At 36.0% G+C, this 26,731-nt stretch overlaps 1 protein-coding gene across 3 annotated transcripts in view; it reads right to left on the minus strand.

Moving 5' to 3' along the window:
• The window catches only part of LOC113480255 (connector enhancer of kinase suppressor of ras 2-like), a 210,694-nt gene that overhangs the window by 73,267 nt on the left and 110,696 nt on the right, over positions 1–26,731 (minus strand). For all 3 annotated transcript variants that reach the window (XM_026848893.1, XM_026848894.1, XM_026848892.1), the window contains exons 7-8: positions 17,014–17,073; positions 12,048–12,116 (exon numbers count right to left, since the gene is read on the minus strand). In XM_026848893.1, the coding sequence (XP_026704694.1) occupies positions 12,048–12,116; positions 17,014–17,073 (129 nt within the window). The remainder of the gene's footprint in view (positions 1–12,047; positions 12,117–17,013; positions 17,074–26,731) is intronic.

Here is a 26,731-nt window from a genome sequence, read left to right on the forward strand (position 1 = left end):
AGATTCACTTCTAAAGATTGTATTTTTTTGTCAAGATGTACTTGTGACCCGATCTGGATAATCAGACTCACACCACAAATTTTGACATTTGTCTCTCTTCCACTAGTGTCAGAAAAACTAAGCAGACACTTAGTTACTCACACCCAACCTTAGCCCCGGGTCTCAAGGGCTAAGCCACTGCCTCCATTTAGTCTCAGCTTGTTATTTTCAGGAAGTATACCAAGGATCTTGCTGAAGTCACTCAAATGACAAGAACATGCCTACCTAGAAAGGAAATACTGGAAAGAGTGTCACTGGTAGGTGACAGATTACTGGTTGCTATCCAGCTCTGGGAAGCAGCAAGGCACACGCGGGTAGTTATAGGGAGGGCTGTGGAGGATTTTCCAAGCCTTATTTAATTCTTCTCCTATTCACACATGAGTTCTAGATTTGCCACTCAAGGAAGGTTTATAGGTGCAGGGGAGACTTACCCTTTTAAATACTGCATCCTTACTTAAGTACTACTTAAGTGAGTCAGATTTTAATTTGAATACTGATTTTTAGTTCCTACCCCCAGTTCTGCTAAACAAAGCAGTACGGATCCAATCCTGTACAGAATAATTTTTTGCAAAAGACGATTTCTTTCACAGAAAGGCTGAGCCCCCAGCACCTCTACAAGTGCCTGTATTAAACTATTCCCTTCATTTTCTGTTCCAAACATGGAAGATTTTTACGGTAGTAATAAATGACCATAGTAAAGATCTGTCATAAACGTTATAACTACCACAAGTCTTAAGCCCTCGTGTCAAGCTGATCTGTCCTGAAAAGGAATTAGAATGCTGTGTCCGTACAGCAGTTCTCCCAACACAACCTTACTGAGGCCACACTGCAGCAGCCTTAAACGTGAACATTTAAGAATGAAAAGCTTAGGGAATACAAGAGCAGGAACTGTACAAGTATGTGCAAGCATTAAGTGCTGTTGTATTTGCTATGCTTTTTTACTACATTTGACCTGTCAGAGTTCATTATAACATTTTAATCATAATTGCCCTTCTGACTAAAGTGTGGGCTCCCACTGCTAATAAAAAACAAGAATTAAAAAAAAAAAAAAAATTAGGTGCTCAAAATCAGAGCAGTCTACATATATCACCACATTATATCAGGTATAGTTTACTTCCTTTTAGAGGATGATAATATCTGATTACACATGACGGTGGAGGGAAAATAATAAAGGCATCCTTGAAGAGATTTTAATTAAAATCCTCTTAGAAAGGCTGAAGAGAAGTTAGGATATAAACTGCAAGATTCTAGACTGTCTCCACAGTGGGCCAAAGCCAGAATCCCAAGCGTGAACATTTGGCTTGGAAAGCACTGCAACATGTGTTGTTAATCTAAAAAAGGATTTTAATAGCTTTTTAAAGTTCTATTCTATTTTTAATGTTGCTGTTCTATTGAAAACTTTCTAAAAATGCACCGGCCACAGGAAAGCAGAAAATGGTAGCAATTATAAACAGGCCACAGCCAAACAAATGCAAATATGTCAGCTTGCATTCCAAATGAGCTCTTCTAGTTTGTGCTTTGTTTATAAAATGACAGAGTCTATATATTTTTTTACTCAATTACAGAATTAAAAATGAACTATTTTTTGATTTTTATAGATTGGTGTAATTTTCAGAATGCTGAAATCTTTAGAGTTCCATGAGCTCCTTTTAGAAAAGTATGATAAATAATTAAGTTAGTGATAAATTATTCCAAGGAGAACTTTAATGACAAAACCATTAAATACCAAGATCTATTAGAGAACAGTCTGCAGTCATTACTACTAGGCGATGATAAAATGCTCTTAGGAATTTGGACACATTATTAGAAATTGTGTTACTAAAAATATCTTTGAAAAAATAGAAGTCATTACAGTGGATTAAAAAAAAAATCTTAGTTAAAAACCAGTCCTTGAGACAGATTTTGACATTTATTCTTAAAGAATCAGTCTTTAATAGCAATTACTAGCTTCTAGCTATGGTAAGATGTATCCAGCAAGCAAAAGGTATTTTGCTCTTTTAACATTTTTAGCATATACATTCAGTTAATCAGATTATATTATATGGGTTATAATATTTTACCCAGTAATGAAAGTTAACATTAAAATTAGGCTCATGACGGTAAAAAAAAAAAGACTAAAGACTTAAATTTAGATGCTAAATAGGGAAGAAACCTAGAAGAATGCAAAACAACTCACTGAAAACAGCAAGAGGCAGGCAGAAGTTTAAGATTTTGGTGGTTTACACTTAGGATTGCTCTAAATAATAATTTTTATTGGTTTGTATACTCTCAGTGTGGAAAGAAGGGCTCCAGGGAAAAAATTCTGTACTACTGTCTATGTTAAAGGATTCGTTAGTTTTCTCATAGGAAGTGCAAGCCTGAGAATTAGTGGAAACTGCAAAATATAACAACTTTAAAAATAACAGTTCCAAAAATATTAATCTCTAGAATATGAAATTGCTTTACCATAAAAGTATAAATATAAATATCCACAGTGCTGTAGTGATTTTGTATACCTAAACCCAATAATGTTGTAGCTGGGACTGTTTAACTATTTTCTTCAGAAAAACATAACTCACTTCCATTAACTAACAGTCAACTAGTGTGTTTCCTAGTTCTTTAGAGCCTCCCCTATATGGATTTTTTTCCTTCTCGTTTAGAAGATGTAGATTTGTTTGAATGAGATTTGGAATGCGTATTACCAGCAATAGGGATTTTGGCATTTGGCATACATAAATCATGCTGGACAAGCACCTTTTCTAATTTTTTAAAAATAAAGGCTACTGAGCCAGTGATAACTCACTGATTATCTGTATGAAAAACAAACTGATACAAAAAATCCTTAACGTTACAGACACACAGACAGACAGACTGAAGAAAACACAAACCAGTGCATTTGTGGATAACTGCACAGGCATTAAGTGCATGAGATATTCGTCTGTTAAAGGGAACTGAAAAACAGCTCAACTGTTGAACATGATGGTGCTTATCAAAGGATTCCAGTAGTCAAAACCACCACAGCAGTTATTCACCTCCATGCCAATTTCTTCAAAACACATGATACGTATTTGTTATGGTACAAATTTAGAAGACACAGCTCAGTGGGAGTGTCTAGTGGGTAGAATACCTATATTCCTTTCTCTGCTTTCCCTGAAAATTCTGGGGACAAAGCAGAAGCGTGGTTCCTCAGTTCCTTCACTGCCTTATCAAACCCTAAACATCTATCAGGACTCTGAAGTATTAAAAAGTTCTAAGAAATGCAAAAAATATAGAGTGCACCTCACAGAAGGAAGGGAGGTTGCACCTTAGGTTTTTTGTGACACTTGTGTATATTTTACACAGCCTTAATATTACCTAGGATGGAGAGACACAGCGCATTAACTAAACAAGAATTTAAGAACTACCTTGGTAGGTATTTGATCTGAAAATCAACCGTACGCAATATTTTCGAAATATTTAGAACATACTATATTGCACACCACCTGAAAACAAGTAATTCTGCTTTGACTGCAGTAACCCTTACATGAACCAGGACAGATGTTTCCCCTCAAGGCTCTTCAAATACATAAGCAAAGCCATCTGGATACTTATTTGAACCTCAAGAGTATGACCTCTTTTCATATTTGTAATAAAAAAAAAAAAAAAAAAAAAAAAAAAAAAAGAGGCTTGTGTAAATTCAACTTTTTGTTAAGGAAACAGACTATCTTCCTTTCGTATTTTAAGTCTATAATTCACTTTGCCTCCTTAGGGAATTAATCAAGGGAATTGGTTTGATTAACACTGAAATAAAAAAATATTATTAGACAAAAATGTGCTGGAAGATCATAAGACTACTTTCTGTCACTGCATGGGAAGCTTATCATTAACACCTGTAGCTGATTCACTCTTCTTATTAATATCTTAACTGTTACTAATAATTGAGGATGGAAAAACAAATGTTCTCCCATTATCGTACACAGTTATTTTCATTAACTAATGGAGAAATACAGCAAGATTCCAAGAAGATGTAAGATCTGCTACTGGAAGACATGTTACTAAGTCTTTTAGAAAGGCAGAATCCTGAGAATAAGTAACATGTGGCAATTTGTTTGGAAACAGAATGATATCTTTTGGGGCAAGAAGTTGTAATTCTCATGACATCTTTTGTCTTTCCTTTTCCTAGCTGTATTTCACAACACACAGTGTGCTGAAACACAGATGGTGTGACCTGACACTACATTTACAGATTTACCTCCATCTAAAATGAGTTCTCATTATGACTCAAATTTACAATTCAATAAAATACTCCTAGGATATTAATTCAATAAATATCTTAACACCAATAAATTAGTGCTGAAATTATTTCATTGTGCCAGGGGTCCTGACACACTTAAAGCATGTAATTTGACAATGAACAGTGCAAAAGGCTATTAGGCTGCTGATCAAGTGTTTAGAATCAGAGAAGAGGTTGTGTTGGAAGGGACCTTTGAAGGTCACCTAGTCCAGTCCCACTGCAAAGAGCAAGTTGCTCAGAGCCCCGTCCAACCTGACCGTGAATGTCCCCAGGGATGGGGCATCACCACCTCTCTGGGCAACCCATTCCAGTGTTTCAGCACCCACATCATAAAAAAATTCTTCCTTATATCTAGCCTAAATCAACCCTCTTTTAGTTTAAAGCCATTACCCCTTGTCCTATTGCAACAGGCCCTACTAAAAAAGTCAGTTCCCATCTTTCTTTAAGCCTCCTTTAAGTACTGAAAGCAAAGCATCCATCATTCCAAAGAATAACCTTATCAAGTATGGATATGAAACTAGATTAGTTAAAAACAACAGGTATTTAGAGATAATCTGACAAACATGTTACACCACAAAGCAAAGACGTTAAATCTGAAAGAGTCCTTCTAGGTTACTACATCTATTTCTTTACTCTTCTACATAGCTGCAGGCTACTATAACGTAATAATTTTCATCAGTTCCTCAAACACCATCCTAGACAGACCTCTGGAATTCTACCAGATTTACTTACAGATGTTTGTATGGATGCTTGCTCTTACACAACATCGTTTTTAACCTTAGAGTTCTTTCTCTTTAGCCTCTGTCTGTTAAGGAAGAGGAATTCTGTCTCACATCTACCTGGCTGGGTTAACTAAATTGAAATCCTTAAAAAAAAATTCGCTTCATACGAGACAGATGATACATTTTCTTTTTTAGTCATATTTTTTTAATGTTCATATGTAACTTCACACCTTTAATGACTGTAAATGACCTGAAACATCACACAGTATTTCAGACAAGATATTACCAATGTCAAGACAATGGCATTAAAACTATATTTCTCCTGGAAGCCTGTTCCTGATTAATTCCAAGTTCATCTTTGCCATTTTCAGTCACATCACTTCTGTGGCGCTCAGTTGATTTGGGATTAATTACTACATTCTGACTTCTGGAGTCTTGCCAGTTGCTCCTGAGTAACATCTAGCTTTCAACAGGAATTATTACTAAAAGCATTATTATTGCTCTCTGTCCCATCAAATGACCTTCAAATACTAATCCTCAAAAAAAAAAAAAAAAAAGTTTTCATTTTTCTGAAAAGTCTGTTTTTCCTAGTTTATCAAACACATTTCTCTACAGAAGTAGATCAAATATTTTACAGGTGGTCAGGCAACTAGATCAATACTTACTTGAATCTGCAATATTTCTGTTGTCTGAAAAATTACCAAACGTAGAATGTTAACACAATTAATACCCATAAATTTATGCTGCATTTCACCTAACTTGCCACTCTCCTTCATGTCTTTAGTTAGCCTTTCCTCTCTAAATCACCTACAAAATCTTGTGAAGTACTGACTAGTAAAAATTTTGCTTCTTACATTTCCCCAGCATACAGTGTTACCCTAAAGCAGACAATTCATTAATAATCCTTGGTTAAGGACTTGCAATTGAAAGTTTAAGTCTCTTCAGTGAACAGACACGTAGATGATTTAGCATTAATTTATGCAATTTTGTTTCCATCCTGAATATGTGTATACCTACATATTTGTTATGGTTTTTTTGTTCTATGTTAGATACTATGCTTTTGATAGAAAATTGAAAAAAAAAAAAAAAGCGTTTCTTGGCTAGTGACTATTGTAGCTTTAATTTTAGCCTATTTTCACTGCATGACAGTCCCATTTCTGTGACTAAAGAATCATGTCTCATATATAAGACAGTACATTTCATATTGTCATTTATTTCAAGCTATTTCAACTAAGCAGCAGAAAAATATACTACCCATGGAACCTAAGGTGTAATTATCAGTTTTGCAAATAAATGTGCAGTGGCATATTCAGCACTTCTGTATAATTTTATAAGAGAGGAAGTAAAAATCTAAAAGGCACTGGCAGAACTAGTGCCTGTTGTTACTGTAGGGAAAAATAAAAAGTTAGCGTGGTAGTACTTTAAAATATATAATTTATTCTTAAAGTTTCTTATGCTGTTTTATCTAATAAGCAAGAAGGACAAGCAGAAAAGCAAATAAGGAAATTGGATAATGATTAAATGATCTTAACAGCTAGTGGTGAATCGCCTGATTTAATTAATTTCTAGCTTAAAGTACTATTATTCTTTCTTTGATCTTTATAATTGTATTGCAGAGTGCTCCTTAGTTAGACCAGATTCCACATAGGAAGTCTTTTATTTCTAACTTTTTCAATTGTTGCATTATATAATTTGTAAGCTGCTTTCCTTTGATACTTTCTGAACTTTTTTTTTTTTAAAAAAAAACCCCTCTCAAGTACATTGAAAAGTTACTTGAAAAGTGCAATAAATGGTATTGTTTTGTTAATATAACTGGTTTTAGGGGGGAAATGTATTAATATAGCCACCTCCTGGCTATCTGATATTTCTTAGTTAATACAGATAATGCTTTATAGAAAATAAGTGTATTAATTGTAGGTATTAAGAGTAATTTTGAAAACATACAGCCAAAATATTCTAGCCGCATCAGTCCCAAATGCTTACCTCCACACATCCAGCAATTCAGTGGGACTGGCACTGACAGCATACTTAGTCCTCTGCTATTGCTACACGACCCCAGAGAAGTGCCTCCAGGATTAGAAATGCCATTATCTGTGCTGACTTCACTCAAATGCACGGACAGTACAACTATTTCCGAGTCTACATCTTCTTAAACCTGTTTTAAAACTTACTCCTCTCACAGTTTCAAAAGAGATAGTAACTCTTCTCTTAAAATAGACTTCCTGATGGAAAGAGTCAAACTTAAATTGAAATAACAGTGGGGTTTTCTTAAGGAAAAAATGTGTCCTCTTAGTTTCATTTTTGCCTGTGTATGAATGAAAAACCAACACAAGCCTTTTAAAAAGAGTGAAGAGCTAGTTGGTAATAGCTACATTAATGTAGTCTCGTTTGTACTCTTAGCACAGGAGTACTGCCCTACCCATGAATGAATGCTTTCACCAAACAGCTCTGCAACTCAGTGTTAAATATGTAAAATATTACAGTTGGGAATTTAAAGAGGTTGCTGAGGAGGGTCGTGCGTTAGGATGACAACTGGAAGTGCTCAAATTATGAAGCTTACAGAAAAAAGAAGTGAAAAGGTAATTTGACTGCATCCTGAAAATACCTAAATGAGAAACCTGCTTTCCAGTCTGATGGATAAAAATACATCAAGATCAAAGGACTAGAAGCTTGTGCCAGACAAACGTAGACTACAAATAAATTGACTTTTTTTTTTTTTTCCAGCAATGAGAATAATTAACTACCAGAAGAATTTATTGCAGGTTGTGGGAACATCAATGAAAGTTTTAAAACTCAAATGATCTTATTAAATGACTATGAATTTATCTAGAAAATACTTTGGCCTAGTTCAGATTAAATGATGCCAGTAGTCACTTACAGGACTGGAATTTATTAAAAGAGATCCGTACTTTCTCTAATCAAGAGAGTATTTTCACTAGTGGCAATAAAAAATTCCTCTATCTAATCATGTTCAGAACAGGTTCTTTCAAAAGACATTGTGTTGAACTGGATTTATATTTGATAAACTACCACAATGCTTCAGAAACTTTGATCTTAAGAAAATGCCTTTGTTAAGACAACAAAGATAAAATCTGTTGGATGCAGAATCGCTGAAGAATACAAATATCTGAGGAAAGTATATTTCTGCGTTTTTACACTGTATAACTTAACATGCTTTTTATGAAAGCATGGAGACTCCCTTACCAATGAACAGGTAAAAGTAGGAATAAGAAATAACATGAACACCTATAATTTTATTACCTAGGCTTTTAATGCTTTCATAGAGTCTCTACGGAAAAGCAACTGTAGACTGCATATTTCGCTGGATACATATATTGTAAATACTATTTTAACTATCTATCTTGAAAATTCTGTAGCAACCCAGGAAGTATTTAGGATACTAAACGCAATAATTTGCCTCTTCACAGAGCAGTGCTAAATGCTTCATATGGACTGAACCGAATGATACATTAGAGAAATAAAGAAACACTACAGTACTTTCAGCTCCAGAACAAGGTAAAGTGAAAAAGCAAACCATCATAACTGGTTATAAATCAATGCAAACTTCTGCTGCAATTTCATTTCAGAAGGAATGAAGATGTGACATTTAACTTAAAGTGAATAAAATATTGAATGGAAGAAGGCAAGCAAGCAAACATTTAATCTCCAGTCCAGAAATCAAACTAAAGTTAGAAATGGCACTACCAACTACCAGGCAAGAAAACCAGCTGGAGAACACTGTGAGAGAAGTACAAAGCAGCTGAACAAGCATGCTTTGGCTAGGTATAATTTCAAACTGCTTTGTATTTTTCTCTTTTACAGCTTTACATCTACTAGCACTTGCTTTTGCTAAATTGTGGGGTCCAAGGTTGGTATATGAGGAAGGGTTGGGTTTGTGTGCAGGGTGAGCAGAACTGTTTACAGCTCTGAAAAACCTGTAAGACCACCAGAAATACACAAGCCTTTCTTTTGTAAGGTTAAGGTTACTCAGCTGCCCCCCTAGACATTAATTTCTAATGGGTTACACCTCATTTTATGAGATGGTCTTGCTCGTATTAAAATATTGACTACATGGAAATTTAATGAGCTGTTGCCTTTGAGTTATTCTAGTCCACTAATGGAAGTGATGGTAATGATATTGATCATCACAACTTGTGATAATTTGGGTGAAGGAGGAACAGAGCTAAGTGTCGTTTGCAGCAAGATGTACCAGAAGTGGCTTAGAGGGCACACTTAAAGATCAAAGGGATACGTAAAACATTAAAACTTCCAGTCCATGACAGGAAGAGGGTTGGACATATACCTCTGAAACAAGTGAACACTCCATATTTCTGTCTGAATTTCCAAAGTCACAGTGAAGACAGAATGAGACTTTCCCAGACATTTCAAAGGAAGAACAAATATCCAAAGGGAACAGCTTGCCATTTATTGCTTGTCTTAGCTTGCTATGAACTTCAGAATGAATAATTAATAGTGGATTATTTTTTTTTTTTAGAAAAAGGTATTTTATGCCGCTTGACTCAGCTGTTGGTACTGCCCTTAAATGGAAAAGGATTACAAGTATCACAAACCTTGGGCCTGTTGCAATAACACACATGGAAAGAGATGTTATCCAGAAAGCCAATTAGGAATTGAATGAGGGGATTTCACCTATGGGAGTAAAGATTAAACCAGGTCTGTCACTTGAAAAGTATGTTTGATGGAGAAAGCCAGTCTAAAGCATATTTCAACTTGTAACTATGACAACTCATAGAACCTCTCTAATATAGGTAAGAGCTGCATGTTGCATTAATGTTTAAATTGTGAATTAATAAGTTATATTTCTTTGCAAGGGAAAATATTTGCTCTCTAATCATAGGATTTTACTAGTCATATTTTCACGTGTCGTGGTTTGAACCCAGAGGGAAAATGAGCACCAGGCAGCTGCTTGCTCACCCCTTCCCCTCAGGAATGGGGAGGAGAAAATAAAGCAAAACGCTCCAGAATTGAGATGAGGACAGAGAGGGATGATACACCCGTTATGGTCATGGGCAAAGACAGACTCATTAGGGGAAGATAAAGAACATCGATTTACCTCAAACACTAGCAACACTTAACAGACATCATAAGAGAGTGAGAAGCATTATCACATCTTAAAAACACCTCCCCCCACTCCCGCCTTATTCCTGGGCTCAGCTTTGCTCCTGATTTCTCTCCCTCTTCGGCCTCAGCGGTGAGGGGGCAGGGAATGGGGGTTACAGTTGGTCCACTGGCTCCTTCCTCCTGGGGGCAGTGGGACGGAACTCCTCATATTCTCCCCCTGCTCCAGCCCTTCCCGCGCTGCTCTGGTGTGGGTCCCTCCCTGTGTTGCAATCCTCCCAGTGCCAAACAACAACAGCGGGGGCTTCTTCCCATAAAGTCCTGGCTTTCTTCAGGTGCAGCCCCCTGCTCTGGTGTGGCATCCTCCACGGGCTGCAGGTGTCATCTGCTCTACCAGTGACCTCCGTGGGCTGCAGGGCACAGCCTGCCCTCTCACCACGGGCTGCAGGGGGTCTCTGTACCAGCACACCTCCTCCCCTTCCTTCTCCTTTCTTCCTCTGACCTCTGTGTTTGCAGATGTCTCTCCTTCACAGCTCCTCCTCACAACCTTCTAAAATACGTTATCAGAGAGGTGTGGCCACTGTCACTAATTGGCTCGACCTGGGTGCAGAGGTGGGTCCAACTTGGAGACAAGGGGAGCTTTGAGCAGCTTCTCACAGGGGCCACTGCTGTAGACCCCTTCCCCACTACCAAAACCCCACCACACACACAAACCCAGCACACCACCTCGCACAAATGACAGATGAAAAGAGATTTCTTAACTTTGCTGCTGCTGTGTTTGGAGGTGGGGTTCAGCAAGACAAAGTTGCATGGGTAAATTATAAGCACTTCAGGAAGTTATCATTGTCATTGTCGATGCTCCTCATGCCTAACAAGTAATAAATACAAGTGTTCTTTTCACCTGCAGTTCCAGCAATACTGCTTCCATTCTTCTGCAACATACAATTTTTTTTATTTTTTTTTTTTTTAAAAGGGACAGTGCCTATGACTTAAGATAGTACTGGGATAAAACCTGACTGCCCTTTTTCAGTAATCATCAACACTGGAACTAACATCAGTTATAAGGCAGTAGCTTGTGTCATCAGAAAACAGGAAGAAAAATATAATCATTCAACTTTGAACGAGGCTCTGATAGTCTTTTAGGTAGGCACTCTGATAGGCTTTTAGAGCTCAATTGCAAATAATATAATCTAATAAATAAATAAATTATTAATTCTTCAGTGAAGTCATGTGTGTTTTAAGTCAGGATACAGTTCTATCAACGCTGCAGAAACATATTATTCCCGCATTTCCACATAAAACAAAATGTAGGTTTGTATAAATACAGCTATGAAAGGAATGCAATGGTAGGCACGTTCAAACGTACACAAATCGTGTACTGCAATACCTTAGGCTCAGCATACACTTCTGCATACACATACTTATGTGATTTTAAAGAGATTAACAGTTTCACTAACTTCATAAAACTGCTCATCTGCTCAAAAATAAATCTGCTTGCAAGAATGCATGAAAGCAAAATCTGACAGATTTCTATCAACACTAGTCATCTATGCTTTTTTCCCCAAATAGGTTCAGAATATATGGCTGTTACAGCACTTCTGTGTTTTAATCTGAATCCCATATTATACAGAATGCAAAATCATGTTTAAGGAAAAAAGTTAAACTAGCTGGCATATCCATAATGAGAAGTCTAAAGACTTCAATGAAATATTCTGGGATCTCCTTATATAACGAGTATGATGTTGCACAGCAGCTGTGCAAAATGCAAATTTGGCTTAATCCTTCTGGGCTGGTTACTGACTCAACTTGTACCTTTTTTTTTATTAAGCATAAGCAGTGGTTATGATATTTTAAAAGCCATAAATAATAATCTAGTTTGGCAGTTATGTTCTAAGAACCCTTTTTAGCAGTGGGAATAGGCAAAGCCTGCAGAACAGAATTTCCGAAATACTTACCACAGTTTGATGGTTGACCTGGATTACCTCATCACCAGCATGGATTTTCTTACACTGGTCAGCAGGAGACTAAGGACAAGAGATAATAATTAACTATACATAGAGGCTGTGGAGAGGGAAGTGAAGAGCAGGAATTAAAACACTGATGTTGAAGGAGGCAAGAAAGCAGTGCCCAAAGAGATGTTGAAATCAAATAACAATAATTGGTTGTATTTATAAAAACTGTATTTATAAATGTTGTGGTTTGACTCAGCCGGATCCAGTACGATAAGGAACTATGTTTTTTCTGCTTACAGATGGCAATTCGATGAAGTAATCTAGAAATCACATTTATATTGCTGGTGAACAGACTTTTTGACTGGTTGAACCATTCTACCTTCTTTACCTCTCTGTGGGGAGTACGAGCAATCACAGTCTCACTGGGAATACACTGAGTGAATTTACATCACGTAGAAGTAAGTCTGTTAGGTCAACAAATACCGAGTTTACTGCATGGTCAGGGACAGGGCTGGACCGACCATGCGTGTAACAGAAAAGCAAGTCTCTCAGTCCTTTATATAGCAGCTTTACTGCTTAAGTGTGCTGAAGATACTCTGCAAATAACACTACGGCTCCTGCCCTTCCAAGAGAGGACTAGGTTAACCATTTGAACACAGAAAGTGGTAATTTACCAATGGATAATACTGGTACCAGACTAGCTCTTCAGGAAGTTTTTATATATATATATATATATACACACACACACACACACACACACACACACACACACCCCCCACACCCCCATTCCGTATATACCATTCACATAATTTTGGGATTGCTGAGCTGAAACACTCCTTTATCCTAAATATAGCTTATTCTGATCACATTAAAATGGATTAAAACCCATTGAAAAGCCACTTGAATACGGTCAACTGCTATTTAGCAAACCATTTTAAAGTGCTTCATTGAAACCAGAACTTAAATCTGTAAAACAAATTTGTAATGCATGCGGGAGATCAGCAGTCATACTCAGGAGTACAGAATTGAAAATTCAAGGCAATTTACTTGCATTGTGCACTAGCTTACAAGAGCGTTCCACTGACGCAGAGTACACCAACTTGAAATTCAAGAGAAAATAACCAGAAAAGAATAAAAGAGATGATACATCACCTTGAGAAATAACTCTCAGTGGAAGTTGTCTATTAAGGAAGTAGATCAGCCAGGAGACTTGGACAAGGTTGAACGTTTACTCCACTTGTTTGATATGGAGTCAGAGAGCAGAGGACAGATTGTCCCATCTCAAACAATGCAGAAACATTTAAGGCAAAATACTCTTTAAGTAAGAGTTCAAGTTCCTTGACCAAAGGAAGCAGACTCTTAAGAAAGGCAGAAAAAGAGCCGCTTGCTGCTACAGAGCGTGGTCTAGGTGTAAAACCGTTGGAGAAGTCCCTCACAGAAAAGGAGTTATGTTATTGTAACTTAGTTCAGTTCCTGGATGCTTCTTGGAGCCAGCTTATAACATAATTGCCCATGGCACAAGAGCCAGGTGTCAAACGTGAAGGAAGAAAAGATTTATCTGAACTAAAGTTGATGTGTAGCAGCTTATATTCATGACCTCACTGCGTACCGATCAAGACTTCCAGGAAATGGGCAAGAGCTCTTCAGCTGAACAGTCCTCACCAACCTCACCCATTATTTCCACCCCTTTTGTGTATGGAGATTAAAAACATAAGATAAACAAACAAAAGGAACAAAGACAAGAGAAAGCAATACAACAAAACCACCAACTGCCACTGGGAGGAAAAAAACTGCAATTACTTCTGAATAAAATGCCAGAGACACATCTATGAGGAGGTCAAATCACTCCAACAGTCTGCACCTTCTGACTAATCAATAGATTCTGCAGCCTACACAGCTGCTGGAGAGCAGGGGAGACATCATTAATTATTCTATCAGTAAGGAAATCCAAGCCAATAGAGCAAATAGCCAATATTTGACACTGATTCCAAGTGTGTTACAGGGCTATTCCAAGCACAGCTTTTACTGTCAGCCTACTGCTTGCTGTCACTCCCACCCTTGCTCTGCCCAACCTCCCTGCCACAAGTTGTGTTCCAACTCCTCACCTGCTTGTTCTCTCATAAGGGCTTTTGTGTCTCCCATAGTGGGGAGTGCTGCCCTTGAGCTCAACTACCTGGTCACTACAGCCAGCTCACAACTCCAGCCATCCCAGTCCTTCTGCGCTAAAATAAACAAGATTTTGACAACGTACTTTATAGGATGGTGTGAAGAACTACCTGGCTCAAGTGTCACTTTCTCCTTTTATTGGGAATTTGCAGAACTTTGGCAGCTTGCTCTTCTGCACAGGACTAAGCATGTAAAAGAAAGATATTGCTAGAATTCAATGTGAATACAAACTTGATCACTTTAAACAGTGAACAAAAGGTAAGCAGGAAACTGAAGTCAACACCACCATTCATATTTAACTTCAGCTGACACTAGTTGGAAAAGCAAAGGCCTGGTTCTTTCTCTTTTTAGCTCCTTTCCTGACTGTGACGAGGCTGAGCTAATTATTATCTTTCAAAATTAAACACTGGCTCTGAGGTCAATTATCCCTTCAAAAGAATTGAAAAATCAATTTGCTGAAATGCCAAAAATTAAACGTCTTGAAGCTGGTTTATCTGCACATGTGATTACACTTTTAGCAAAAATAAAAAAGCAACTTTATGTTGGTGTCTTATCAGAAAGTTTTGACATCTAAATCTTAGTCAAAATAAGAATTTTAGCAGCTGGAAATTTAGTAACTCCTGTGAATTTCAATTATACGTCTATGAATAATTTCCCTACAAACTGCATTATATTTCTAAAATGAATTAGAATTACAGTAAAAAAGTGGATTAATCATAGCATGAGTAATTCAATCTATGAATAAAATCTGTTGCAACATAATCAAGATGGATAATTCATAAGTTTTAGGACCAAAATAGATATATAGTTATTTTAAGACGCTTAAATGCTGCCAACAGCGTTAATATAAATAAGCAAACAGATTTTAATTTACATTAGACTTGTCCTCAAAAGTTGTGACACACAAATCATCAGGCTTTCCATGGGTTTACAGTGTCTAACAACTGAGTGACAAAAATTGTATGATGCAATACTACTCAGTACATATAAATTAAGTAGAACAAAATATCACATATGAAGCTCACCCATATGGGCCAGCCTACTACTGATGTATGCCAGCAAGTATTTACATCTTTGGCTGGCTGCACAGTGCTAATTTTACATTCCTTGCGTGTCAGCATTACATAATTTCAATATTAGCTTTATAAAATCTAAACTTGTAATTTATCCAGCTCTACGCTGTTAAACAGATCCAAGATTGAATGAAAATAGTGTGACTAAAACGCTACATGAAAAACAGAAGGGATGGGCCCTATTATGAAGTCTGTCGTAGTAACTAGATTGCAGCAGTTGAAGTAAATTTATTATTTTCAAATTTATAATTATGAATTGCAAGTCAAGTAACCAGAAGGATATTTAGAAGGTACTTCATTGCTCTTGTCACACTGTTTAGTTTTTCTATGATCAGTCATACTGACTTATGTGCTGCAGCCTTTCCGTGTGCTTTCAGTTCAGATTTGCCTAACGCTTCTGGGACTACAATGAAAATGATAATTAATACATTTTTCTTGGTTTCTTCTGTGTTTTTACTAGAGGTGATGGAAAATATGAAAATACGATGGTACTGAACTCCTAATACAATTCTTTCAGGAACAGTTATTTTCATAAAAGAACATTTTATACAGCCTGACACAACAGTCATTTGGATTGTTAAGTTTTTTTAACACTGTCAAACCATCCATCCATTTCTGCGCATGTACCAAAACTTGTTTGCTCCTTTCCACAATTTCTCCCTTCTTAGTGATGGTCCTGCCAGTAATTACTACTAGCTTTGAAAACCTTCTGGTTTATCAAAGATCATTCTATAACCTGTCTGATAAAAAATACAATATTTTAAATCATCTTTCTCCATTACCCATGTTTTTTACATCCACCTATACTGCTCATATTGTAACTGTTTTACAATTTGTTTTTACAACTTGTTTTTTTGAATTGCTTAGACATACAGAAGCTACTCATTTTCTATGAGTCAATCCGAGAACAGGCATCACCTCCAAAAGTCTAATTTTTCTAACATTATGTTTCAATTAATTTTGTAATAAGAACAAAATCAAAATCACACACAAAAAAATACTGTCTATTCTAAGAAGAAAACAAAGAACTCTTAGCAAGAAAATATTCATCATTGTATGACAATATTTAGTCACTGCATAAGGTAAGCTGACTGCACATATTAAGGACTGCTCAGATAACAACTATGCTTAACAGTAACTGCAATTTTCTGACTACTCTGGTCAATATAAACACTTGAGGCATTTTTTTCCCCCTATAATTTCTGCTGTTCTGGTGACAGAAAAATACTTCTTTTTTATATGAACCTGAACTGTCCTATGTTCTGAGAGATTTATCTGAAGTAGAGAGCAAAAATCAAATACAACAGATATAATTACAGATAATTTAATCTAAAAATAAATAAATTATTAATTATTTTAGACTAATGATGATGGTATTATGTGAGAAAAATGTACTTAGTATAAAGGAAAACACTTTTATGACAGAGAGAACATATACATGAACACTCTTAGAAAGGTGTATTGGAAGAACAATTGAGGACAGATGTTCAAGCACTTAATCTTGTTATATTGTTAGTTATTAGTAAGTTCATCATAGATATTTTTCTATGCCTACTTTCAAGTGTCCTTTTTACAAAGATAATTGACACATGAACAGAAAAGATAAAGAAAAAAAGTATTAATAAAAAGTGGCTTGATTTAAAGCAAATTTTCATATTACAAACTGCACTGCAGATATACAGAAAATACTTACATGCACAGTAAGAGTAGTTTAGAATAAAGAAGCTTACATTTTCAGTTGTTCCTGTGATTACATGTAGTCCATCATATGTTGATTTGATATACATTCCCTGAAAAAAGAGCAAGAAAGGTAATTAGTATTTGTAGGAAGCAAATAAATGTTTGCATGATTATGTAAATAGGATGTTTATTTCAGTTTAAGGACCACAGTATTTGAACAGACTGGAAGGAACCATGGTCAATTATTATTTGCAAATCTAAGTTAAACAAATATGTATCAAAAGCCATTATAAACAACAGCATAGTTTTCTCACTTAGGGTTTTTTTTTTTAATTCCAAAAATAGTTTCTGGACCAAATTCAACACTTAGCATCAGCATAAAAGCTCATTCCTATTCAGTATTTGAAGTATTTAACATGACCTCTTTGATTACTAGTGACATAAAAGAAGTATCAAAATGGAAACCACAAAGAGGAATAGTCTTTAAACTCAAATGCTCCATCTTCAGAGCGTTACTGATTTAATAAAAATGAAACCATAGCCGAACTCAGCAAATACATGAGCCAGTGCTCATAGAGAAAAATGAGCTTGGTGAACTAACAGGAGCTTTGTAATTAGTCCAGCAATAATTCTGCTTCAAGAAGGCAATGGACATGATACAGAGAGACAACCTAAGTAGGTCTCTATCTAGCTGTACAGACACACACACAGAGCCTTAAATGTCAGAGAGACACAATGGGTTGTATTCTTGCCTCTCAGGAGTAAGGTCATAGCTTCACATCTCTCCACATAGTATGGTTATCCATCAAATGTTGAAATCTAATTAATCTAATTGGTACATTGTACTGCTGATTCATTATCCTTTCAATAATTCTGCATCACCTTGTGCTGTCAAAATGGAAGTTTAGAGCTCCCAGCAATAAGAAAGAACCTTTCGCTCGCAGAAACCTATTTCAAAACAGTAATGAAGATCTTCAGGCTAAGTGTTTACAAAAAACCACACACACACACAAAAAGAAGAGGTAAAGTTACTATAAAGTTAAGAACATACCACTCTGCAACTACCTAAGGTCAAGGTTATAGAGAAGATGGAGTCAAACTCTTTTTGAAAGTGCACAGTAAGAGGATGAGAAGCAAGGAACACAAGTTGGAACTCAATTTAAAAAGAAAAAAAATATTTTTTTTTCCAATTTTATCATTAAGATGATAAAACACTGGAACAGGTTGGCAAGGCTGTGGAATCTCTGACCTGGAGATGATCAAAATTTGAGTGGATGAGGCACTGAGTAACCTAGATGGATTTGCTTGGATTTTTCATCCTGAGAAGATGTGACTTCTACCTTAATAGAAACTAATTCCATCTCAGCAAGCTTTAACTTTATTTAAATCTTAAAAGTAAAGACTGGCTAAAACTGATGAGGATGCTTACCTCCACTGCATAGGAAACTCCATTTCAGATTTTACTCACCGTGACTACTTGTTCTCTTAAACGAGACTGCTTTATAAGCTATTTCATTTGTAATTAACATAGATGTCCAAAGTAAATTTTGGAAGCCTTAAAATCACTTTCATAAATGTCATTAGTTGAAAAAAAGAAGTTTCTATGGAGTCTTCCACTGTTTCCTTCTATACAGTCGGCTTAATTTTACCAGTGGTCGCTATTCTACAGTTTCTGCAGTATCTTCAACTGTTACAAACACCTGATGCTCTCTTCGCCAACTGAAAGCCATAAACAAGAGCACTAGATATGAAAAACCCCAACGGTTCTTACTGAGACTTTGAGTCTCCCTTAAAAATCTTATATAGATCTTTAAATCCATCTAGTTTGTGTTACGCTAGATTTCCACAGTGAACTTTTAGCCAGAAGGTTACACAACATTGCTGCATCCATCACAGAAGTCTGTTATTTTAACACATAGTAGACTTCAGTAACACATTTCCATCCACACTTCTAATATCTATTTTAATATCACTGTTCTGGCACCCTAATTGTTTTAACAAGATTCATTCCCCACTTATCAAACCAATAGACTAAGATTTTTAAGGCCAAACCAGAACATAGTCCTAAACTTTTCACATTTTTTCCCCCATATTTCCTCATGAAGTTCTCAGCTTCTTATTAAGCTATGTGTATTTTTGCAAAAACTCAAATATTATGTTTTAACATATGCCATCTGCAAGACATAAACACTAATCACTATGAAGTACCCTACATTTTGCTATCTGCTCTTTCATCTTAGCTATTAAAGTTTAAGAACAAAATATATAAATAATTTTAGTGAATGACTCATGATCTTCCATTTATCCTAGAGCTGTCATCCTTGTTTTTCCAAAAATGAGAACTTGTTTCTTGTTGACCATTACAGTAGCACTGTATCTCCTTGACATACCTGTGTTACCTGAAAACCTTGAAAGATCATTCCATCTAAAACATATTTAAATTATTATAGATTTTATTTTATATAGTTCGGGATGCAAAGTATTTTATATATTTTATATATATATAAAATATATAAAAGCTCCAGAAATATTTTTCTATGTGGGAGAAAGTTTTGAGTATATTACTGAAAACAAAATTGAACGTATTCTCAAAAGAAACCTCCTGAAAAACACACACTAATTCTGAAAGCAGCTTTATTTAGCCTGTATCACCTGTTCTAGAGGCCATATATGTTCCCTGCTTTAAATCACTCTTTCCAAGCCTGTAAACGTTCTTCCCTAAAAATCCCCTGTCCTTGATATGCTGTCAGCAGTTGCCTCTTGCAACAGATAATGCAGTGTGTAACACCCTGTTCACTCCAGTTCTCAGTTGCTCTCTGTTGTAGGAAGGTTTTTAAAGGACAATTTACCCTTCAACATGTAAAGACTCTGACGCTTAGGAAAATATTATTTCTAAAGGACAATCTGTCTCAACCCTACTTTAGTGACTGGTGTGTTTCATCCCCATCCTCACTTTCTTTCTTCAAATCAGCATTTGTAAAGAGAAAAACTAGAATCTCCAACCACATTTCAAGGCAGTACTGGCCCAGGTTAGCAGAACACCTGAAAAGTTTAAATTGCTTGGATATATACACACACACACAGACACACACAGAGTAGTTTACTGATATAAACAAAAGACTTTAAGGGGGTCACTTTCACCAAACTTCTAGTGGAAAATTAAAATAATCTACTCTGTCTTATAAGAAATGTCAAAAATAGCAAGGCTATTGATTCTGTGAACCCAGAAAAAGCACACGCAAGTATTAACAGTCTGAATGAGGCAAAGACCTGGACCTTGCTCTCAATTTAACGGGCTATTGGCTACCTTTTTGTTCATCATTGTTTCATTCCATTTCCACGAATATAAGTATTTTTTAATGGCGAATAAGCCTAAAAAAAAAAGAAATTCTGAAAATTTTTCTGTCAGATAACAGAAGGTGCAGGCAAATACTACATTGGAAGAACTGAAGCAGCAAGACTTTTTGCCAAGCCCAGATATGAATAGCCAAGTAGATCCAGTTGTGACCACTGTTAACACTTCTGGAACTGTTTGATGTAGTTATTTAATAGTTATTTGGCTCAAAGCAGTAATATTGATTCAGCATATTCAAGGGAGTAATATTCTTCTGTATTTTTACATAGGCATAATTAACTTGTAAACTGATTTATTAAAAGACAATCCACATATCCACTATTTTGATCTTACTAACTTCTGTTATAAAACCTGTTGGAAATGAAGATATCCCTTGCGAGCTATTCCCATATAATTTTTTACACAACTGCTTGCAAACTATTTCATAGATTTCACAGCCATATGAGCTGTCAAAGTAAAATAGCAAAAACCTCAGGCTAAGACTAAATAAGAAGAATGTTTTGTCAGTGGGTTTCACAGACAAAAGCACATAAATGAGAGAAATTCTGAATCCTGGAATCCATCCTAGGGTCTGGATGGGAGGCTTTCAGTGGGAAGTGGCTTTTTTTCCTGTTGTCTCCGACCTCCCTCTGTGTCTGGGCCCTCCTCTTCAACACAAATGGCTATCCCTCTCAAACAAGTTTTCTTGCCTGTTCAGTCTCCATAACACAACATAAACCTCTTCCCTGCCCATCAGCTCTAGTCTCTCCTGCTGTGTTCAGTGCCCCAAACCTAATCTTCCCACAAGCTTTTTCTTCCACACATTTAGTCTCAGAATCAGTATTCCAACAGAAGGGATAGAACTCATCTGCTTAAACAGTAATATCCAGAGAATATTCAGTCACTTCAAAGTAACCAAGAAATATGCCTGTGTTTGGCAGATAGCACAGAGAACCTTCTGGAGTGGCAACTGAAAGATGAGCATCTAAAATGGTACCAGACATCTACATCTACACAATTGAATCCTGCTGTAGAAGTTCCTCCTATCTCTTTCCTTCCAGTTTCAGTTGCTGTCCTCTCCACCCAGCTCTCTTCCTTCCTTTCTTCCTCTTGAGGCTCACAAATGTCCAATTCCTCATCTAACCGCTTCTGGAGTTTTCCCACCATATCCTTCACTAGCACAACCTATTCTGTTCTTTCTACCCATGTAACTTAGTTCCCCATCTTCCGTCCTATTACTGCTCTATTTTCTGCCCTTACAAGCTGAATTTCACTGGAGTCCTTTTTCAAAATGATTTCTCTCCTGTTTTTTTTCAAGAATGGGTGCTTATCCTGTCTGGTTTCTTCTTGAATCCCACCAGTGGTCTCAGAGCACAGAATAATGACAAATTATATCCCTTATCTCTGGGCAAGAGTTGAGCATCCTCACGCACTCTGTGAAGATGGCTCAGACTAGGCAACAGTTAATGAATTAGAAAGAAATAGTTTCTCTTTAATAACTGTGATATGTCACATATGAAACTCTAAAGAATTGTACTGATATATGAGAGGTGTTACAGAGCAAGGAAATGTTTCACAAGCTGTTATATCAAGAACCTGACTCTTCCTGCGTAACTCTGCTACTGTGTCCTAATGAGGGAGTGACTTAAAGGTTTTTAATTAAAGTCTGACCTTTGAAAACATATGGGAAGGAATCAGCCATTTAAAATCCCCTTTGGAAGAGACTATTCCCCAGAAAACAGTGTTGTAAGTGGAATTGCTTGACAAATTTCTTGCAGAATCATCTGGTTAATTAAACAGGATATAATGATAGCAGTGTGTTTTTAAGCATCAACAACTATTCCCAGGTTAATCCGTGGATATTTCAGACAATATTTGAAGATCTCTGAACTTTGCAAATGCATTTCTGGCTCATAATTCCAACTGTAGGCCATTACTCCTTTTTGGGTAATAATGACCTATGATCAGATGATTCATGTTTTCACACCACTTCTTTGCTGGAATATGACAAAATACTTGTACATGAAAAATTCAGGTATTGAAAACTACAATAAAATGGTCTATGCGTTTCAACAGCACTTCAACGGGGAGAAGAGTGCAGGGTCTACTTGCACAACACAGTGAAGCATCAGTAGCAAAGATGCACGTGTGTAATGCTATAAATTACTGGGCAACTGTTACATGCCCTGATCTTTTGCACCAGATGTAAAATGGTTCTTTAACCTTGTTTTAAGTAGCAAGTTTGGACAGAGGCATATCAACAATTGACATGATAGTGCTTGAAGAAGGTGGATGAAAGAGCTTTTTGTTTAACTTTCACGCCGTTAAAAAGTCCTTCTAGTAAAGCTTTTTTGGTCTGCCTCGTATGTTGCAGTCCTTTGCCCAAATTTATACTAAACACCTCTACTGTCTTGCTTACTTTCCTGAAATACAACTTCCACTTTTCAAAAGAATTTTTTCCAGTATCTTCTAGTATTCCCCTGCATAAGCAGAATTTGGTTTGTTTTGGTGTTTTGGTCTTTTTGAGATCATACCCTCCTTCCAATTTATTCTGAAGCTCTAACATGAGTTTGGGGTTTTTTTAAGTCTTCAAGTTATATCCTAGTATTTTTACCTTATTTATTGCTATTTTACATTTGCTTTTCACCAGCTTACTTTTTTTTTTTTTTTTTTTTTTTTTTTTTTTTTTTTTTTTTTTTAAATAGGAATCCAAAACAAATTCTCTATTGGCATTCATTTTCTTTGCACAGTAACAGCTTTGTGTATTTATCTGACCCCTCTTACTCAGAGAATTTATTCTTTCTTATGCCCCTTTTACTAAATCCTACCTAAATAGAAACCCACTGACACCAACAAAGGTAGGCTATGAGAACCTTTATGTCAAGCATGATGAAACGATGTCAAATTTCTGTAAATCTTTAAAAATAATCTGAAATAATTAGATTAATACCCTAACAGTTTTAGGACAGCCATGTGTATTTCCACTAAAAAAGCTGCCTTCATAGTCTACTTTTCCTTCTTGGATTCTCTTGCAATTCTTTTCTTGTAAAAATGGAAAAGATCGGTTTCCATCACCTTAAATTAGAAATTCCACATAAATAAAAGTACTATTTGAATGGATAGCCAAACATTAGATAGACAAATAATCCTTAATAAAGAAGGGTCTTTGCATCTGACAGCTTGTTTGTATTTTTTTTTTCCTCTGGTGATTCATAGCTGGTCTTACAAAAAACTTTATTCCCACAGTCTTTGCTTCCCTTAAATTCTTATATGAAGCAGAAAAAGTTCCCTCTGCAGAAAGTTAACAAAGGTGTGGATCTAAGTAGTGTATATTTTAGTGTGACAGATTACACTGTTTCTATCAGCAGTAGGAAGCTCAGACACAAGAGAGCGCAACAAAAAAAAAGTGAAAGGAAAAGGAATAAAGGTGTTAACTGAATTCCAGAAGTGAAACATTTCTCAGGCATCAGAAGATAAAAAAAAAATAAAAATCAAACAATAAAAGCCCAACAGCCTGCCTGTTTAAAATCTCCTGCTTAAGAGTAATCATTAATCTCATCAAAGAAGATTAAAGTCGCATGCTACACAGAAGTATCTTTAAATATCCGTACAGCACATCAAGTTCAGAAGTTTAAAAAAAAAAAAAAAGTTTAGTTCAAAATAATACTGGCTCTAATGCATCTAATGCAAAGAAAAAAAATCTTTTTTCTTTGTAGGATGAGGAAAAAACCCCAAATCTCAAAAAATGCCCCATGCTCCCATCTTACAGACAGTCTCTATATCCATCATCTCAACAAAAGCACGGGTTTCCTTTAGTCTGCTTTTGTTTATCTGACAGCAGAACGTCTCCAAAGCTGGCTCTGGGCTTAGTCTGAGGTAATTAATGCCTACCACCTACCCTCACCCTCAAGAATTTAGCAGCAAGTTTAGGAGCTGCACCTCTTCCCCTGCAAACAATAACACAAACTGTGTCTCAGGGGCCTATTGCTTATGCTGGGTCCATCAAGCCAAGAAATTTAAAGTGGGTGCTTCTGCACCAGCCTTTTCTAATCACTAAACAGAAATTCTGGGACTCCTAAATGTAGAACCTGGTTTATGGACTTCTAAAACACAGGAAATTCTAGAGGAGTAGATTTTTCAAATATCACATTTTTGAGGAAAATCTTGCCTTGTACTTGGCAGTTATGTGCAGTGTCTAAAAACTAAACCCATGATGTAGTGTCATTTACCACAAGTTATTGTAACCTCACAAGGAACTTTACCATGCAATGCAATGGAATGGAAACCTATCTTCATCTAAGCAGAAAGAAAAGTAATTTGTAAAAAGCATTTGTAAGTATAAAACTGATCCAATTTCCTTTGTTATGCTATAATTGACACCATAAATAACTCAGAGAGTTGAAAAACTAAAAGCCAAGGAAGGGAATTTTCTTAAATCGTGAAGTTAAAGTTATTTTATTCTGTTCTATTTCACAAAAACTTACGTACACATGTTCTCCTTCTGTCAGAGCTGACAGTGGTTCTTACAGTCTAATACTTTTTTAGTACAGGAGTTTATTTCAAGTTTGTCAAACTGGCAGCTTGGAACAAAGTTTTGCCTTTCAGACATCTTATTCAGGCTGATCATGCAATGCACTTCAGATGTAAATAATATTACCATACCCAGTACTACAATAATTCAGCAGAAAAAGTGGTTTACAAATTTTAAAGTTACTTTAAGTTGAAATAGAAAATATACGGATAGAAATAGAAATACTTTAAATTGAAATAGAAAATATACTGGTTTAGTACTTGTCACTGGAAGTTCAGTGACTAAATAGGGAAAAGGGGGAAGCAATCTGACTGGTATGTGTGACCGGTGCAGCTGGGGAAGGAATGGAAAAACCCAGTATGTTTCTGGAGGCCAGCTAATGCCTGCAGAGATCAGGATGCAAACACAATCATCAGAACTTGGAATGGAACCTACAATGTTGCTTCCCAATGCAAATTCTTTTGTCCAGCAAACTGCCATGAAACTACCAGCAGAGAATGTATTCTGGGGAAGGCATGAGATAAGAATATTGTTTAATAAAGCAGACTGAAAAAGAAATACTTTAGAGAGAAAAAGAAAAATAAAAAGAATACTATTAAGCTTGTAAAAACACGAACTGAAAGTTTGAAAATGTTAGATCTGAAGATACACATTCAAATGACATATAGTCCCTTTGTGAAAATGCTTTATGATCCAGAATTTATTTAAACAATTAAACACACATACACCGCCCTGCAGAGTTCTGACTCCACATAGTAACTGTATGGACTTGGACCTGGAAACTAATTTATGTGTAAGCTTATGCAATGTCTGTAGGATTTCTGGCTCATTTGTTGAAGAAATGAGAAGGCATACAATAAAAGCAGTTTTGCAAATGGAGTTTTGAAAACAGAGAAAAGCTCATAATTAAGTCAACTGAGTATCATTCCAGATAACTGAATTCTTATATAATCTGAGTAATTCACAACACATTTTTCACCAATGGCTGTGTTCATTTTCTAGGTGCCAACCCTATATGAAGCTGAAGCTAGAGTTCTCAGTAGCTCCAAAAACATTAGCTACACTTAAACCCAAGAGAGACTGCTTCAAACTTATGCTATAAAAATAATCTATAAAAATAATGTTCTGAAAAATTCTGTGCTAAACTTCTGACTAATAGATTTCTGGTGATTTGGACACAAATTGCTCTGTGCATTAGATTCCTATCTATAAAGCTGAAATTACATTATCATTTTCACAAGTGTGTTGTGAGGATGAATTAATTAGTGTCTGTGAAGCACTCAGTAAGGCCATATAAAAAAAACCTCAAACAACCTCACGGTGAAATTAGTAACTCAAGAGAACGCAGAGCTTCGCTGAAGTGTGGTAAATAAGACCTCAACCCCTACACTGAATGATAAGGATAAAAATGGAACTCTGAATACTTTCCATTCAGTGAATAGTGCTCATTTTTCTCTTGAATGGAGCAGAGATCCTGTGGAAAAGAACTGCTATACAATCATGAGAAAGCCATTTGTAATTCATTACTCTGTTCTATATTTGATTCTGATTAATGTTTTCTTTTCCTTTTCACATGAATTTTCTTTTATTCCCATTTTTAGTCCTTTTTCATATTTTCTTCTAAACAGAACACAGTGTCAGCAAAATTGATTATAAAGGAACTTTCCAACCTAACATGTTATAACAGCTTCATAATTAGGCACAGAAAACTCAGTCATTCACTGTGATTTCACTTCATCTAAAAAAAAAAAAAAAAAAGGAAAAAAAATGGAGGGGCAATTTTGATTGCAGTATTTGTCTTGTGTCCTCTGTCAGCAGTGCCCACTTACTGCAGTTTTGTTGGCTATGAACTTATGGGTACACTGCAGATGGAGAACTATACCATGGTTCTTCGATAAAGCCC

This window comes from Athene cunicularia (genome assembly GCF_003259725.1).
Source record: "Athene cunicularia isolate RWA chromosome 4 unlocalized genomic scaffold, athCun1 chr4_part3, whole genome shotgun sequence".
In the NCBI taxonomy this organism is placed as follows: domain Eukaryota; kingdom Metazoa; phylum Chordata; class Aves; order Strigiformes; family Strigidae; genus Athene; species Athene cunicularia.